General features: G+C 38.1%; 1 protein-coding gene across 3 annotated transcripts in view; it reads right to left on the reverse strand.

Moving 5' to 3' along the window:
* Bicc1 (BicC family RNA binding protein 1) overlaps positions 1–18893 on the reverse strand; it is a 296259-nt gene that overhangs the window by 11969 nt on the left and 265397 nt on the right. For 2 of the 3 annotated variants that reach the window (XM_046419761.2, XM_046419763.2), the window contains exons 10-18: positions 17420–17606; positions 15426–15587; positions 14700–14896; positions 14426–14558; positions 13722–13878; positions 11357–11522; positions 7954–7993; positions 7143–7297; positions 2470–2626 (exon numbers count right to left, since the gene is read on the reverse strand). In XM_046419761.2, coding sequence (XP_046275717.1) covers positions 2470–2626; positions 7143–7297; positions 7954–7993; positions 11357–11522; positions 13722–13878; positions 14426–14558; positions 14700–14896; positions 15426–15587; positions 17420–17606 — 1354 coding nt within the window. The remainder of the gene's footprint in view (positions 1–2469; positions 2627–7142; positions 7298–7953; positions 7994–11356; positions 11523–13721; positions 13879–14425; positions 14559–14699; positions 14897–15425; positions 15588–17419; positions 17607–18893) is intronic. The other variant, XM_046419762.2, reaches the window with a different exon arrangement.

The following is an 18893-nucleotide window of genomic DNA, read 5'->3' on the forward strand; positions in this document are numbered from 1 at the left end:
AGCAGTATGGAGATTTCTTGGAAAGCTGGGAATGGAACCACCATTTGACCCAGCTATTCCCCTTCTCGGTCTATTCCCTAAAGACCTAAAAAGAGCATGCTACAGGGACACTGCTACATCGATGTTCATAGCAGCACAATTCACAAGAGCAAGACTGTGGAACCAACCTAGATGCCCTTCAATAGACGAATGGATAAAAAAAAAAAATGTGGCATTTATACACAATGGAGTATTACTCTGCATTAAAAAATGACAAAATCATAGAATTTGCAGGGAAATGGATGGCACTAGAGCAGATTATGCTAAGTGAAGCTAGCCAATCCCTAAAAAACAAATGCCAAATGTCTTCTTTGATATAAGGAGAGTAACTAAGAACAGAGTAGGGTCGAAGAGCATGAGAAGAAGATTAACATTAAACAGAGATGAGAGGTGGGAGGGAAAGGGAGAGAAAAGGGAAATTGCATGGAAATGGAAGGAGACCCTCAGGGTTATACAAAAGAACATACAAGAGGAAATGAGGGGAAAGGGAAAAATAATACAAGGGGGAGAAATGAAGGTCAGTAGAGCGGGTAGAGAGAGAAGAGAAGAGGGGAGGGGAGGGGAGGGGAGGGGAGGGGATGGGGGATAGAAGAGGATAGGAAAGGCAGCAGAATACAACAGACACTAGTATAGCAATATATAAAACAGTGGATGTGTAACCGATGTGATGCTGCAATCTGTATACGGGGTAAAAATGGGAGTTCATAACCCACTTGAATCAAAGTGTGAAATATGATTTGTCAAGAACTATGTAATGTTTTGAACAACCAACAATAAAAATTAAAGAAAAAAAAAGAGTTACGGAAAATTATCTAAAGCTGTGCTATTTAGTATGATAACATTTGCAACATGTAATTATTGAGCGCCTGAAAGAAGACTCATGGGAATTTAGATGTTATACCAGTATACGACACACTGGACACTTTAAAGATTTTGCATAAATAAAGGTAAGGTAACTTTTACTTAAGAGAACTATTTGTGCCTCTGTTGGGCTAAACAGTAAAAACTTAAAGAATGGATATTAAAAATAAAATATTCTGTTAAATGCTCATAATGGCCCGTAACTTTTTTTACATTATCTTAACTACTAGTTTCTACATCCTTTTCAAAACTTCTCCCACTCTTAAAACATTTGACAAAGGCCAAATAACTGGATTTCTTAATCATTCCTCTTTATTAGGGACTCCGCCATCTTAATTCCAAACTTCAACCACATAGTATAGTCAATTTTAATTATTCATTATAAAACAAAAGAAAGTAGATTAAAATTAAAAAAAGAAAAGCACAAAACTAACTCCACTGGGTTATAGACTGAACATCATTTACACCCCTAGATTTATACCTGGCACCAGCCTGCCTCTTGGCCCAATCAGACTGTCAGAGGTGGAGGATCCTGCCGGTAACTATTAGGAAGCCTCCAGGTTGCTACGGACAGTGCACTTGAGAATGAAAGAATTGATCCTGCTTTCTTATTTAGTCTTGGCCAATGACATGATTGGTCTTTTCAAATCTGAGACTCCTGACAGTGCAGTTGACTTGACTGATGGTAACGACTGGCCAGTACTAACTGTCTATGGAGCTCATCTAGTTTGCCTTTCTTCAAGTAGTCTCCAAATAACTCCAAGCTACATGTTTCAGAATTCCAAAATTTGTCAAAATCCCAGAAAAAAGGATGTGAAGACTATGTGAATTCTTGTCTGTTTACCTACACATCCCAGAACTACAGGCTTTATTGCAGACAAAGCATGGACTCATCCTGGGTCTTGGCCATATTTGCTCAGACAGAACACCCATGCTTTAAAGTGAGATTACTGCTGTTTTACTAAGGCTAGTTCAGCTACATCTTATCAATTTAAAAAACCAAATCCTGCTCTTCACCTTCAAGAGCTACACTGGTCTGTCTTTTTTTTTTTTTTTTTCTCAATTGTGTAAATGCTAATTTGATAAGATTTCTCTCAAACGTTTTCTTATTTGTCTTTTCCTCATAATCTGGATGTTTCTGTATTATTCATTCCACAAACATTTACTGAGCACCTTCTAGGTGACAGACAATCTGGTAGGCATTTGAGAAAAAATAACAAGACACAGCCTTACAGAATGCCTGGCACATGGGCACTTACTAAATATTTATTGAATAAAATGGCCTCCGACTTGCAGGGCTCAAATTCTATAGGGAGAGAGAGAGATAAATAAATCATGTACTTCAGGATAACAAGTACTAGAGTGGAAAGGTGTACAAAATGCAGTGAGAGGAGAGAACCAAATGACCTGCTTTCACTGGGAGACACAGAGAAAGCTGCACAGAGGAGGTGGCCCCTGGATTACAGCAAGCACTTGATGTCTCTGGAACCAGTTCAGCATCACCGCAAGCCAAATAAGCACATTCTAAGCTGATTATGCTTAAAAGAATGAAAAAAAGTCAAAGCTCACTTGATTTGTTTTGTTTACGCTTGGGGCTGCTAGCAGAAGCCGCAAATTCACTGTGACTTGCGGGTCCTATTCCATTTCGGTCTCTCCAGTTGTCAGATTCGCTTCCGCTTCCCAAGTGCTCACGACTGTTGGACCGTGAGAGGGACACTGATGAGCCCTGTAAATAGTTAAATCCAGGTTAGGAAATTCTTAATAAAGTGGGTTTCTCATGGTGGAAGGAGAAACAAACCCAAGTTATACCATCACTGTTTACTTCTTTTGCCAAGGCTGCATGATGGTTCTCAAGAAGAGACTGGGTTTCCTTTCCATAGCTTTTGTCCTCTGGCAACCAGTGACACAGGTACTATAAAAGGTAAAACATTTTTCCCTCCTTATGGGGACCTGGTTAGAGTTCTAGGAATACCCAAGTGCAAAGAATTCCCTATAAAGGGAATTTTATACTTTTGTAATTCAAAAAGTGATTCAAGACACTCTTGTCTACTTTAGGAAACATAAAGCAAATCTTCAAGCTAGTATAGCAGAGTTCTTTGCCTTTTTTTTCACACAAGGAGGATAAATGAGCTAAGGATCAAGTAGATCCAATGCTTTGAGTAGAATCAAGCTCCTAGACCAACAGTCAGACGTTGGATATGGCTGGAATTCCCTGTGTTACTCTTGCCCAAACAAGTAATGGTCTCTCACCAACAAAATAGACACCTGGAATAATTTATCTTTTAAAATTCTTTAAAGTTATGAAAATAATAATTTAAAACATTTAAAACTTTGCACTAGATTTGTATTTATTCATTCCTTTAATTATTTACCCATTCTCTTTCCTACATCTTTGGGACATCTTTGCTGACTTTTAGGAAGAGATATAAACAATTTAAGGCTCCTGAAACCCCAAACTGGAATCACCAGTGAAAGTATCTTTTATACTTCAACCAAGAAAAATCCTGCAGAAAGAAAAAAACATGATTGAACCTGACAGTTACCAGAAACATTAATAATGAAATGGTGAATGGTACTTACATATTACAAATGTTGGACTCTAAGCACTTTTTGAGTTATGTAACCACATCTAAGATCTGGACTGTCTTAATTCACATAGCTACAAGAAATGGTTAAACATGGTGGTTTCTGGAAACATTAAATAAAACATAATCTTGTGATCTACTAGTTAGTTGTCTACTAACTAATCTAAAATATCTATAAAGAGCAGCTCTCTTCCACTCTTAGATTTATAAAGATTTAAAAGAATCAGGCACTCTCATTACTTAATGCTGAAGAAGTTGAAAACCATCTTTGATTTCCAATGCAAGTTTTTATTTGCTTCAAAAGATAGTGACCAGAGAATCACAGCCTTTGGGACAGGAGTCCCCTGTGTTTCTCCTTTGCTAGCAAAGCAATAAATCTTCTTTTTCCCTTTTCTAAAATAAAAAAAAAGGTTGCTCATGCTTTTAAGTATGGGTGGCAAAAAAAATCCCAAACCTCTTTGTATCTTTGTTGATGGGACAGAGAAAGTTCAGACCAAAGCAGCCTTTTGTTTGACTTTTGGTGTCCCAATATAACATCAAGTGATTAGAATCATATTTTTGTGTCTTAGAGGAGACCAAAAAGCTTTAAAGTGCCTGCTTCTTATCTAAAGGAGCTCTTTGGAATGAACTGATTTCTTGGTAGCTGCCTGAAAACTGGAAAAAAATTGCTCAAGTCTAGCTTCACAATAATACTGAATACAAAACTCAAAGTATCAAATTCTTGCCTCAAGCAAACTTTCTGGAGCAGGGAATTCTTGGTCTCTGGAACACAGAGCAAACAGCTCTTATCTATCAGGATCTATTGGCCAAACATGCTTCTGCTTGTAGATCAACATTCTACTTGTTCATTTGGTTTTACTTTTTTTTTTTTTTTTTTGAAAAAGAGTAAGGGCTCTTTCCAAAGGAGAGTGGAGGCATTTCTAGTCACTCTACAATTTAAAATGATCAATGCTGAAAGCATAGCTGTGATCTTAATAAAAACTACTGTTCCCAGGTCCTTGCCCACATCCCAGTCCACTGAAGCAATCCTTACTTCTCTGATTTCAATCCTTCCCTTATGGCAGAACAAAGAGAATGCACACACATGCAGGTAGCAACCACTGTAGAAAATCAGATGATGCCATGTGAGGGCTCCTGTCCCTTCATTTCAGTAGATGAGAGATGCATTAAGGGAAAGTCCAAGGCCCCAGAAAAATCTAGAATATCATTCTTAAAGAAAGCTGGATGCTTCAGCAGCATTTAAAGGGGCAGTGAAAAGCAGCAGCTTACATGGTGAATGCCCATGCTCCAATCCAGCTGGTCACTGCTGCCCTCCCCTCCCCCACCTCAGTGTGAATGGACACTAGCAGGCTTGTGAAGCAGGGTAGCGCAAGATAGGCAGAGCAAGAAAAGCCACCAGAAGGGGTTCAGTCACAGAGACAGGGTCCCCACACCTCTCTGTCCATAGCAAGCGGTCTATCTGACCTTGGGTAAAGACTGTAGCAGAAGTCTTTCAGGTTCCTATGCCCATTTTTCCATTGCCCCTCCCTTTAGTGTTGCATCCCCTTATTGCAGTGCTTCTGGAGGGTCATCAGAATCGTCCTAGGGTCTTGCTGGAAACACAGAAAATAGGTTGCCACTCACTCCCTACCTGCTGAATGAGATCCTAGAGGAAGAAAGTGAGCTTTTTCTATCTAGCTCACTAAGTAATTCTTATGCCTGTATATTGTGGCAACATGTTTCTACATCACTTACATGTCACCTTTGGATATATGTCTTTGGTGTTAAATCAGTATTAAATGTAAATTTTGTAAAATGAACTCAAGTTCTTTTTCTGACATTTACTGACATAACTTTGAGGAAGACCTTATCCACTCTAGGCTAGTCTTTCTCCACTGGGAGATTGTCAGGACTGAATGAACAGAGGATGGAAACCATTTAAAACCACACAGAATAAAATAAATGTGATTTAAGATAATTATTAACAACACATTAAAGGTGCACATAATACTCTGAGGCATTCCTCTGGATGCAAAACGCACGAGTGGCTTGAATGTGAGGAATTAATTCCACCAGTGAACATTCATATACACAATCTCATCTCCTAGCAGTCTGTTGGTTTGCTCTGGAATAATTTTTTCACTAAAAACTTACTGTGCACCATGCTAAGCATAGCAGGGCCCTCTCTAATATCCTCCTCAGTACACTCAAATGAGAAAACAAGCTCGGAGAAGTGAAGTTACTCACCAAAACTATATATCTGGTCCGTGGTAGTTATGGGACCCTACTGCCCCTGCACCTGACCACTATATAGCGGAAATGATCGTCCTTTTCAACTTGTAATACTGTTGGTTTTAGAAGAACTGAATGCACATTTCTAAAGTCAAATATTTCATCTCTGAAACTACAGAAACACAATCATCAACTTAGCACTTCACTCTGCCAAGGCAAGGGTGTGTGGAGTGGACAACCATAGGGTGCACCAGTTCGAAGTCTAAGGATTAGCACAGCAGTTTTAAGGTTTCTGGTAACAAAAGGAGATGTTTATTTTTTCTCGGCTCTAATGGCAGCAAGAGGAGTACCTCCCACAGCCTCGCAATTTTTCATAATGGTTCCTACATTCTCACTGCTGAAGGTCACCTCAGTCTTTAAATACAGTCCTCCATGTGGCTACTGCAGCGCTAACAATGAAGTTCACAGGAAACAATTCTTTTTAGAATTTCAATAGTATTTTCTTTTTGACTTACTCAAAGAGAAAAATAATAAAACAGCATGTTTGCTTTTTTTGCCTTTCGCCAACAGTCTAATTTATTACAAAGAAAACGGGTGGAGAAAAGAAGGGCAATCTACAAGTGCTAGTTATTAGACTAACAATTATGAAACCGTTAACCAGTATTTGTTTTTCCTTGTGCAGGGCTCCAGCTGAATACCATGTTTCTTGGATTAATCATTTTCATCCACGTTTGGGTTTGCAGCCCCCCAGTATCATGTGTGTATTGTGGGGGCTCACTCTCCAGCCCCACCCCCACGCCCAAAGCCTCATGCCAAAAACTGACACTCGTAAATGGAAAAGGCCTGCGTAGTGAGTCACATGAAGCCTGGCTGAGGAGTATGGAACTCTGGACCCTCCTCCACATGCTAGGAATGCCAGCTTCCCGGTCTCACCCGGAGTAGTGCAGCCAACATCTGGGAAACATAAAAATTTTGGAGCTCTTGTTTGAGATATTTCCTGCTGTGTTCTTGGCTCATCTGAACAGAGAATTTTTAACTCGTATCTGAAAACCTGTTTTGGTTGAATATTTGCCTTTTCCCCCTGTGGTGGCCTTGCTAGTGATACTCTTAGACAAAGGCCTCTTTATACATTTTTATGGAATATTACATCTGCCCTTTACTTCATCTTAGACCTACGGTCACTTATGATACCTCTCCCCTAACAAAAACACACTTAACCAAATTTACATCTCCATTAATAGAGTATCAACAACTTTGAGAGAAGGCAGATAAAAACCATAATATGTAGGAATGCATCAATTTTATAACAATACATTTATAAGACAGAAATAAAAACACATGACCATTAATATTTTTTCCTGATGTCTATAAAGAACACAGGGAGGGGAGGACCAACCCCTTCTGCTGAGAGCAGACAAGCACAATGGGTAGAGCTTGACTACAAACCTCATACGTGGTCGTCATTGTGGGCTTATAGGACACATGGTTGGCTCTTCTCAGCTCCTTGATAGTTTCAGCCGGCATGGATTTAGAAAACCCTAGGCCACTCCAGGTATTTGTAGGTGTTCTGACCTCTGTCACCACTGGTTTCTTTAACATAGCTTTAGAAAACAGAATATAAGACAAATTCTCAGTGAGGTTTCTTTTTTTTTTTTTTTGTGGTGCTGGGGATTGAACCCAGGGTCTTGTGCATACAAGGCAAGCACTCTACCAACTGAGCTATATCCCCAGCCCTAGTTTAATGTATTTCTTAAATAAAATATGAATGTTGAGCTTTGTTTCTTTGATATGTTGAAGGAATGATAACTGAATGTTTTTTTCTTTTTTAACATTTTTTTTATTTGTAGTTGTAGATGGATACAATATCTTTATTTCATTTTCATGTGGTGCTGAGGTTTGAACCCAGCGCCTCCTGTGTGCTAGGCGAGGACTCTACCACTGAGCCACAACCCCAGTCCCTGAATGATTATTTCTTAACAAAAAAAAATATAAATGCCTAAAATACCCTAATAAAACATAACACCCAAAGTTATGATAAATGAAAAACAGGGGGGGGCTACACAACTTCTAATGATGAAATGGTAATATATTCAAGAAAATATATTCAAGTTCAACAGAATTTAAACAACTTGAACCCAAACATTTTGGGTTTCTTTTTATGAGTGACCAGTTTCTCAATTCACCATGAACTTTGAAAAACCATTTATTGAGCATACTAAAAAACAATCAAAGTACAAATCATTAGTACATCACTTACCTTTGGTTGCTAATAGCTTCTTTTGTTCATAATCAAATGCCTGAAAATGAAGCAGAGAAAATGTTTTTATTACCAATTTTTCCAAATGCCATGCAAACACTCTATGGATACATAGCAAAGGTTTTGACTATATCCCCTAAAACATATGCTAAGCTCTGCACCATGGGATGACAGAAATCCAATGCAGGCATGATAAATCTAAACATGCTGTTCAAAACTAACTAGTTAGAGTAACAAATTACCATTTTTTACTTGAAGTCATAGCAGTGACAGAGGTAGAATTTTTCCTTGAAAAAGAAAAAAATCCTATTCACTAAGAATATCTAGCACACCAGGACCACTATATGCTAAACTATCATGAATAACCTAATATCAATTTTGCTAAGTTTCAGATTAACACATTACCAAAACGCTATCAGGTACCTACTGTCCTCCTTTCTGTTTCAAAATCCCCTCTTTATCTAGGTAAGTATGATCTGAGGTTGTGTGATGTCAATACAACTTAAGAAGTTATTAACCTAAATGGCATAGTCTTTGCTTTTGAAGTGAGGTGAATGAAAATGGTCTATAACCATTACAGTCTATAATGTTAATATATAACATTAACTAATTTAACCTAGTTACCGTTTGGGTTCTTTGTTTTGTTTTGGGGGTGCAGGACTAGGAAGGTACCATACATGCACTCCACTAACATTGAATGAGTCACTGTGATGGAGTCAGATCTATGCAGAGACCAAGACAGGTCTTTCTAAGGACAGTAGTACAGATAGAGGTACATCTCAAATGCTAACCTAGTGTTCTCAACTCCCCGAATTAGGAACTTGCTAAGACTTGATTTATAGGTTCTCAAAGGCCCACCACCAGAAAGATCAAGAACCAAATGGCAGGAGCACTTTGACTCTTCTCCCAGGAAGACTGTGTCATGGTAGGTGTCCATGTAATTCACGGTCTGAACCAGGATGCTTCTGAGAGTGAAATGTGCTCTGAACAATACTGAGACGAGGGGGGGTGATCGAAGTCAACAGGCTGTTCCAAACAAACAGTATGAAGGTGTTGGAATTTTAAGAAGATGACAATAAATCAGGAGAGACAGATTTTTAGATAACACTATGAGGACATTTTTTAAATGCTAGCTCTAAAATGGCACGAGAAGTCTAAAATCACCTTTTAATTATTAATGTCCAAGGGCAAGGTGTAGTAAAGACCTAAATTCACTTGTTCAATGAATTCTGAGTACCTAGTGGTTAAAGAGAGTGTCCTGAGCTTTATAGAAGAATAATGAATACAAAATAACCCACAGCCTCAATGACCTACAGTCTTAGGAGGGTTGAGTAAGAGGAATAACTGTAAAAAAATGGAAAGTACGGTAAGTGTGAAGAGAGAGCTAGCAACATGGCACTCAAGAGTAGTCGGGAGACGGATATATCTTTAGTCACAGAGAACAGGGAAATCTTTGATCTTTCTCCTATCAATGCTCAGTGACTATTATCACTGATTTTCTAGTGATTTGAGAATCAGCTATTCACTAATGGCATAAGTACATCTATTCTATTTAAGTGGAAATGATGTCACCAAGAACAACCCTCTCATCCATTCTAAAAGAAACAGCCATAAAATTGGTCCACTGAGGTATATAAAAATGATAGCAAAGAAGAACCACAATATAAGCAAAAAACACAAAGGAATGATAAAGGGGAATTGATACGTCTCAAATGGGAGAATTTTAATCTATGCTAACCAAAAATAAATTCACCACACAAAGTGAGGTAAATGTCTTTTTTTTAAACACTGACACATTATGAAGGCCAAGGTTTTTATAATATTAATCACCTACAAATTCATGAAAATGTTCAAATGCAAAGGATTAAAACAAAGATGAGGAGGACTAAATTAGAGCTCACTTTGGGACTTTGTACTATAACTTAGTTTCATGAATTAATTTCTCTTACATGTGTATCTATGGCAGTGTTTCTGTTTCTAGGATTTTGTAAAAAAGATTTTCATCTTTTATGGAGGTGGGGGGATCGAGTGAGACAAATCCCTACTATGAAGTGAGTCTACCCAATAACTGATACTGAAAACTAGAATATGTACAGAAATTTTTAAAAGCCCACAGGAAAAAAATCATTGTCTTTCATATTGTGATCTATATGGAAATCAGATTTCTGAATTTCATGGTCAGATATCTATTTTGAGTAACTAACCTAAATCTTTGAAAATGAATATAGAGAAAAGTCCTGTTGAGGAAGTTGCTTTAAACATAAAAATCTGTGAACCAGCTGGGTATGGTGGCACACACCTGTAATTCCAGGAAGGCTGAAGCAGGAAATTAGCAAATTCAAAGCCAGCCTCAGCAACTCAGTGAGGCCCTACGCAATTTACTGAGACCTTGTCTCAAAATAAAAAATAAAAAGGGCTGGGGTCATGGTTCAGTGGTTAAGTGCCACTGGGTTCAATCCCCAGTACCAAAAGAAAAGTTATGAACCAACACAATCATCAATAATATCGCATCTACTTTCAAGGAACTGAAAACTTCACAATAGGCTAGGCATGATGGCACACACCTATAATCCCAGCGGCTTGGGAGGCTGAGGCAGGAGGATCATGAGTTCAAAGCCAACCTTGGCAAAATCGAGGTGCTAAGCAACTCAGTGAGACCCTGTCTCTAAATAAAATACAAAACAGAGCTGGGGATGGGACTCAGTGGTTGAGTGCCCCTGAGTTCAATCCCTGGTACCCAAAACGAAACAAAACAAAATTTTACATTAGTTATTTTCATAACCATCTCAAAATGGCACCAAATTTACCATCTCTATTTTCACAGATGGAAGAATATTGGATCTGTGTATCCAAAACAATGTCATGATATGGTAATATTTGAAAATACATCTCTTGCATTCATCTAAATTTTTTTCCAGAACACAGATGAATGATGTTATTTGCATAAGGCGCAGTGACACACATCATTTTATGCCATTTTAATATTATATTTTTTTTAAAAAGAGAGTGAGAGAGAGAGAGAGAGATAATTTTTAAATACTTATTTTTTAGTTTTCAGCAGACACAACATCTTTGTTTGTATGTGGTGCTGAGGATCGAACCCGGACCGCACGCATGCCAGGCGAGCTCGCTACCACTTGAGCCACATCCCCAGCCCCAATATTATATTTTTAATATTATATTTTAAAGAATTCTTCTCACTTAAGCTAAATCCTGTTTCATGTTTAATGTTAATAGTAAAACCAATTCCTACGTATCAGACATATATTTAAATTTCACTTTGACCAGAGCAGAGAAGAAAAAGCCAGTTTCTGTACTACTCACTGCTAAATACTCAATGAATTCTTCATGCCCTCACCTGAGCACCCTACATTTGAATGACTTTTCTGCTTTTCTCCATTACCTGCATGTTGATATATGATGGACGTGGGGCAAGGCGGGCCCTTTCAGAGTTTTGCTGGGCAGCTGCTGCCCTCTCTGCTGCACGTTCACTTCCTGGAGCCTTCTTATCAGCTACAGGGCTTTCTGCAGTACTCAGTTCAGGGTCTGAGAGCAACCTGTCAGTGCTGCTGTGAAAAAGAGTTTGTAATTTAGCACTCTACCATACAGACAAATGTACTGAAGTACTTCTTAGGTGTCACATTTACTGGGCAAATTTACCTTCATCAATTATTTACACGTATTAACTCAAAAAATCCTCACAAGGATGCTGTGATGTAAGTTCTATTGTCATTCTCATTTAACAGATGAGGGAAGTACCTTGTTCAAGGTCACACCTCCAATGTAAATGGTAGAGTTGGAATATGAATTCGGGCACTCTGACTCTAGAACTAGAGCTTCAAACTGTTTCATAATACACACATTCTATGTCCTATCTATGCTATACAACATATGGTAGAGAGAAAACAGACATAAGACAAGATTTTTCATGTTTACACATCAAGGAGATATCAATGACTCACATGTACAAAGCCTAAACAGAGATGAATAAATCTGACATCATTAGTGTGTACGGTGCCTATGACACTGGTAACAAATAAGGATAGCAGATAAATAAGAAATATTTTCCAAAACCTAATTAGGGGTATAGGTAGAGCATGAAAATGCTTCTTATAACGGGCAACAGCTGAAATACAACACATGATAATGTAGAGTACATGAACCTCAAGTTCAAATCCAAGTGCACCATTAGTCTCAGATAAAATAGGAATCAATCAAAGAACCGATTTGCTCATCATGTCTTCATAGTTTTATTCATTCAACTATCAGTTGTGCCAAGGGAATTTAGAGGGATTTAGAAAGGGTGATTGAAGTTCAAAAGGAAGAACAATGAACTTTGCTGGACAAAAGCTGACAGAAGCTTCACAGAGAACATTTGAACTGGGAATTAAGGGCGTTGCAAGATCACTGGTGTCAAAGGCCAGGAGAAAGAGCACTGGGAGGGAAGAGCATAAGGAAAGGAAACAGGCACTGCAGACCCCAGAGGCTCTGTAAGCCACAATGTGATAAGATTTAGATTAAAAAAAAATCACTAGAGCAAAATCAAGGATAGATGAAACTGATGAGAGATGAGTAGAGGGAGACAATTCTGGAGGACGCAGCTTAATCCAGATGGGAGATGTGAAGAAGGTGCAGAACACAGTCAGTGATGAAAGGAATAAACATATGCTTCAACTGCTTCAATCTAAAAAGAAAGCAAAATCGTTTTTCTGACCTGTATTGAAGAACATTAACTTGGTTTATTAAAAGAAAAACAGATAAAACATAGTTGGGTAAACTGAGACCCAGAGTTCACAGAGCAAAATGGTTTTTAGTGAGAGGATGGAAATAAAAACTTTCATGCTAATCTTTGCATAAAAATATATAAGGAACTAAGGAGGCAGTAGAGGAAATCAAATAGATGGGGATGGGTGGGAGAACAACAAAAGAAAGGAGATAAACAGAAAAATAGAAATACAGCAAGGAAAAAGGAAATAGACGAAGGACAAAGGAAATGGAGCAAAGATGGTACACTGGCAACTATGCCATGGTCAGGGAGCTTCACAGTCAACACAATTCATGCATTTGTACTCAACGTGACTTGTCATGATTCATGATACTGTGAAGCACTTATTGAAAAGTTCCGTTGGTTACTTTGGACAAGAGGAGCCACAGCTTAAGAAAGAACTCCCTACTGAAAGGGAGTTAACTGTAGGAAAACCTCTAACAGCAAAAATCAAGGAGGGAAAAAAACTGTCCCAAGTGATTACTAAAAAGCAGAAAGAGGGGCTGGAGTTGTGGCTCAGTGGTAGAGCACTTGCCTGGCATGTGTGAGGCCCTGGGTTCGATCCTCAGCACCACATATAAATAAATAAAATAAAATAAGATCCATTTTAAAAAAAATATTTAAAAAAAAAAGCAGAAAGATTGTTCGTTTCTGAGCCATATAGGTGGTTTAGAGGACATATATATGACCAACTGACTATATGGAGAAGAAATTATAAAGAACATGGGCAAGCATAAAAATTCCCAGATATTACCCCTTAAAAGTACAAGGGATATGGCTTAGGGTGGCAGAGCACTTGACTAGCATGCACAAGGCCCAGGGTTCAAACCCAACTGCCCGCCCCCCCACAAAAAAAAAAAAAATTGAAATGATTATTATGAAGAGCAATGAAAAAAGACCTGACCTGACCTGAACCAGAGTGCTAACCATCAAGTTAAAACAAGTTCAGTCTGCTACATATTATCTTTCACAGAATCAAGGCTTTTAAGATTAAAATACATACTGTAAGTGTGAGTTTTTCGTGCCTTGCAATAGCTCTACTGTCTGCCTCTTGGCACAGGAAACCTTGGAGTGACCCATCATCTGTTTTAAGTCACCAGTATTTCCAGAATGGGAAGGACTTCGAGGCATGCCTACTTCAACAAAAGCATCATTACAACCTGCAGGGGAGAAGAAAAAAGTGAAAAATCTAAACAACATCACATTACAGCTCATTATTATCTGCAATGGGGAAAAAAAAATTAGAACCCAATTCTACAGAGACATTGTTAGCCTGATAAAGGCATAAAGGTTCTCAGCTGAATAGAGGATGCCTCAACAAATTCAGGCTTCACAAAAACTCAATTTAAAAATATTTTTAAAAGAGTGTTAGCAGGGTAAGGGAGCTACAAGAAGACACTCCAACTTAAGGGAGATATATTTCTATAAAAGCGTTTAGTTTGTTGATGCTTTCTTGTTACACAGGTAAATTAACTTAGGAAGGTCCAATGTAAGGGGAAAGTGATATTTCTGTGGAAAGTGGTTTTCTGTAAACTTCTCACCATGCTCATTGGCAATTCGTTCAAGATATTCCCTTTGCACATAGCTAAGGTGAGTCACAGTTGGTTAGCAAAACCAACTCTAAATCACTGCACAGACTCTCCACAATCCCCTTTATCAGAGTAACAAACCAGACTGACATTCAGGAGAAAAGTTACAGTTCCTGACCTTCTGAAGGATTTGATTTGGGAGAAGCCTGCTCAGACCCAGTTGTCTGGATGGATGGATCGCCATGATTCCCACTTAGCACTTTTTCTCCAAGTGAAGAAGTTGATATTGCACCATATTTTATATTTGGAGACTGAAATAATAGAAAATAATATACAGTTAAGGTCATGAATTTACAATTTAAAAATAATTTTAGGTAAAGATTAAAGCATGTTACAAGCAGCTTTTCTCTTAAAACAGTGCAGATGATACCACTGCAGCAGAAGGGCATTACCTGTGCATGTCCATTTAAAGAAGCGGTGATTTTTTTGCCTTCTGTCTGCATACTGTTGATATGAACATCAACAGGAGTCAAGCCAGGAGGGGGTGATGGAGCTGTGTGCCCATAGGTGGGCACTCCAGATAATAAAATATTGGTTAATGTGGCTTGCGCGGTAGATGGGATCATAAGGTGTGGTATGGCAGAGAAACCTATGGTAACATTTCATGAAGACAGATTTTAGACAAGAAAAAAATTCATGAACTACTGCTATTTTCAGTAACAATAATTAAATATTTTTTACTGACAATTTAGAAGATAATTCTATTTTAATCTCTCTATAGATTTAACATTACTGTGAAAACATACAAGAATATTAAAGCAACACCTTTGAGAATGTTTATTCCAAGCTGCTCTCTATACAAATGAGGAAATAAGGGAGCACAAAGCCTGTTTTCCGATCACCAGATTGTCAGCCTGGCCATGCCTTGGTCACTGCTCCCTGCACATCAAGCCCTTTTCCCTAATCTGCTTATCCCGTTTGAAAATTATATTTTATTTTTATGAAAAACTCATTGCTTTGTTGTGTTTCATTTGAACTAATTTACACATCAGGGAATTCCTGTTTTGTTGGAGTGGAGTCTGAACCATAGTTTTTCCCTACAGAAACTGAATCATTTGTAAATTAAACTGATAACACTTAAGAATACATGCCTTTGATTACACTTGTATGATACTGACCTGTGGCACTTGAAGTATTAGCAAGTGGGGGTGCCCATAACGTGGGGCTGGGCGTGCCAGAACTTGGACTTTGCAAGGGACTGACTGAGCTATTAAGAGCATTCAGGAGTGAGTTCGGGTTTGTTGAAGTGTTTAGCGATAAGGCGGTTGGCCCCAGAAGACCTGCAATAAATGAATGTAAAGTTAATACACATGAATTCAAGATTTCTCAATAAAGATAGCACCCATGTTGCCATCTGGAATGCATGTCAATATGATCTGATATTTTCTAAATACAAAATATGGGTGATGGATTTTCTTTCAAATATCTACATGAAATATTTCTTTACACAGCTCCAACACAGAAACCGGCTAACCCACAAATAGATGCTGGCAGAAAAAGGAAGACAGATATGCCCAAACCAGGACAGCAGTCAGGGTCACTGAGCACCACCAGGGGCTTTCCATTTTTATCAGCCAGTGAGGATGAACAAATGGGGATGCATTTTTATTTCTCTGCATACCTCACTTGTCATCTGCTTCCAAACAAATGCTTTTCAAAGCACTCATAGTTAGCAGTAACTAGGGAAAGCTTTCCTGTGGTAGAATGGGTCCACTTGGCACCTTTGTAAATAGGCAGAGAGCTATCTGAACAGTTCTTATATGTATGTCAGAACATATACATGACCATGACTTCTTTCAGTGTCATCCCAATAATGAAACCTTTCCTTAGAAAAAAATTTTTTTTGTTTTTGTTTTAAGAATTTGATACTTAAATAAATGAGGTTTTGCTTCTGTTACTTGAAATGTGTTCGAAAATAAAATATGCATTTGTGTAAGTTTCTAGGAATACATATAAAGTAGAAGTATTACAGAATGGGTATAGCCATGAATACATTTTTAAAATTCAGTAACTCTGTTCTTTGCTCACCTTCTCACTAGTGCAGGATAAATTTGGTTCCTGCTAAGTTACCTGACTGGCATTTCCTGGTTCATAGGCATTGCTATGTTATTATGACTGTTCAGGTCCCTGTGGAAGGAATAACTTTGGCAGGTGAGAGACAAACGGGAAAAAAAAAAAACCTCTTTATTTTTAATAGTGTCTAAGAATGGCTCCTTGGATTCATAATCATATTATTATCAGATTACATTTTTTTAAAAGCAAAAAAAAAGTATTAGAAAAATATTTTAAAGATTGCTGAGAATGTTTTTTCTGCCTCAAACCAGCACTGAATGGAATGATTTACTGGGGTTACTGTACTAGCATTTCATATAAAAGACAACTGGGAAATGTGCAAGAAAGCAGTGAACCTAGCATAACTATAATGGAGCAAATGAAGTCAGCCTGTAAGATTGCAATCCACAGATGAGGCCATAAATACCACTATGACGATTAGGTGGCTCACCCTGCTTTCTTAATGAACCAAAGCACCAACAGAGATTGTTCATTTACTTTTCTATTGCTTGCTGTAGATACAGGTCCATTTGCATGCCTTGGTGGCTAGGATCCCTTTGTGTCTGGCTTGGCAGGCCTAACTACTGTGGGTACAGCTCTGATTGCTTTCTCCTTCCACTTTCCCCACCTCTCATACAGATTTGCAATTATTTTTTCAAAAGCAAACTGGATAATCTTTATCTCTAGGGACTGATGGCAATATTACAGATGCAAGAGAGAACAAACACATAAATTATAGTGAGCCTGCTCACTTCAATCTCAATAGCATTCTTAATTTAGAAGAATAAACAGTCACTGAAAATAAAAGTCAGACCTTGATTATTTATGCCAACACAGGAAGAATCTGGGTACCACAATCCACAGATCCTACCAATAAAAAAAACAACAAAAACCCCAAAACAGTCCGATTTGAGTTTTGTTACTTTTCACCTGATCTTAGGGCCTAAAGAAGAAGAAATTAAAAACAGCATTTAAACGTAAACCCAAATGGTAGAAAGAAAGGGAACCAGATAAGCATTTCCCCAGTGACTGAGAAGCACTGTAATAATAAATTTTATACCTAGTCCAGTGAGTCCGAGGCCTGCTGAAGCTAAGATATCCAGGCTGGGACATGCCAGGCCGGCAGGGCACGATGCTGGGGATGAACTGGTTGCTATGGTAACCCCACTGCTTTCAAGTCCGAGGAGACATTTCCTTGCTTCATACATATTTAAGGCATTTCGCTCAACACTTTTCACAATCACAGACTATGAAAACACATAATGGGGGGGAAAAAAAGTGACATGCAAGAAGTCTACAATGAATGGGGGAAGGGAAGGTGGAAAGTGAGTATGCTAATAATTCCAATCAGGGGATATGTTGATGCCACTTTAAAATCAACTGCAAATCCTAAACACTCATTTCTTAACTTTTGGTAAAGCTGAAAATGTTCGTTACCCTTTATTGCATGTGTCCTGTGTTCCAGGCACTGATGGAAGCTGCACAAATGTTCCAGTTCTCACCAAAACCTTATGAGGTGTGATCATTGTTCACATTCAATGTGTTAAGTGAATTGGTGAAGGTCATGGCACAGCTGCAGAGGACAGCAAGAGGACTGGAACTCCAGACCCTCTCCATAGCCTCTTCTCTTTACCTTAAAGCTCTCCCGGCTTTACCTTATCTTTACAAACCAAGTCCAACTTGTCACAACATACAGACTGCATAACCATAGTCACTTATGTCTGATATTTATAGTCGATTAGTTGACTGACCTTGAGGTACCACTCCCCCTCACTGAGCTCATGGTAAAAGAAAATTACAAATCTTTCTTCCCCTTCAATGGACTCATCTAGACAATTGGAAATGTGAACCCAAAGGGGAAAGGTTCCAACAGAGAGTAAAGAAAATTTGTGGATAAGAAAGTAGTTAAAGCAGTAGTTGGAGTCAGGCCAGGCAGGTGAAATTAAATGGCCAGGGGATGCTGTAAGGTTTCCAAGTTCTGATTGGCAATCTATTTTTCCCTGATACCTGCCCATTTCTTCCTGAACTCCTGGAATTCTTGTGCCTGTCCATCTTTATAAGCACACGTCCTTGAATATCTCTTCAAGCCTTTACCTTTTAGTCCTGGTAGCTCTACTAATTCTAGTTAACTCATATCAGTCAAGCATAAAGCTTCACAATACATAAAATTAATGTCCTGTTATCTAAATGTCAACTCACTATATCAAGTTCACTTAGAATCAGGGCTTTTTCTCTAAAGTTTTCTTTTGAAGAAGGTATGATTATTTTTCTTCAGTTGGATAATAAATATTATAGTATTTATATATACAAAATTACACAATATATATTATATACAAACAATTATACATATATGATAATGTTTATACAGTTTAGAAATTAAAAACTGGAAGGCACAACCATTTGGTGTTATCTATTATAGTAAGTTAGGGAACTCAATTCAGTTCAGGAATTAATTTTTTTTTCTAAATTTTCCATAAACTTAACACAGTTACATTTTATAAATCCTTTTATCAGGATATTTCTTTAAAATATAG

The sequence above is a fragment of the Marmota monax genome, unplaced genomic scaffold (assembly GCF_021218885.2).
Source record: "Marmota monax isolate L192 unplaced genomic scaffold, Marmota_monax_Labrador192_F-V1.1 WCK01_AAM20220418_F8-fsc00019, whole genome shotgun sequence".
Lineage (NCBI taxonomy): Eukaryota > Metazoa > Chordata > Mammalia > Rodentia > Sciuridae > Marmota > Marmota monax.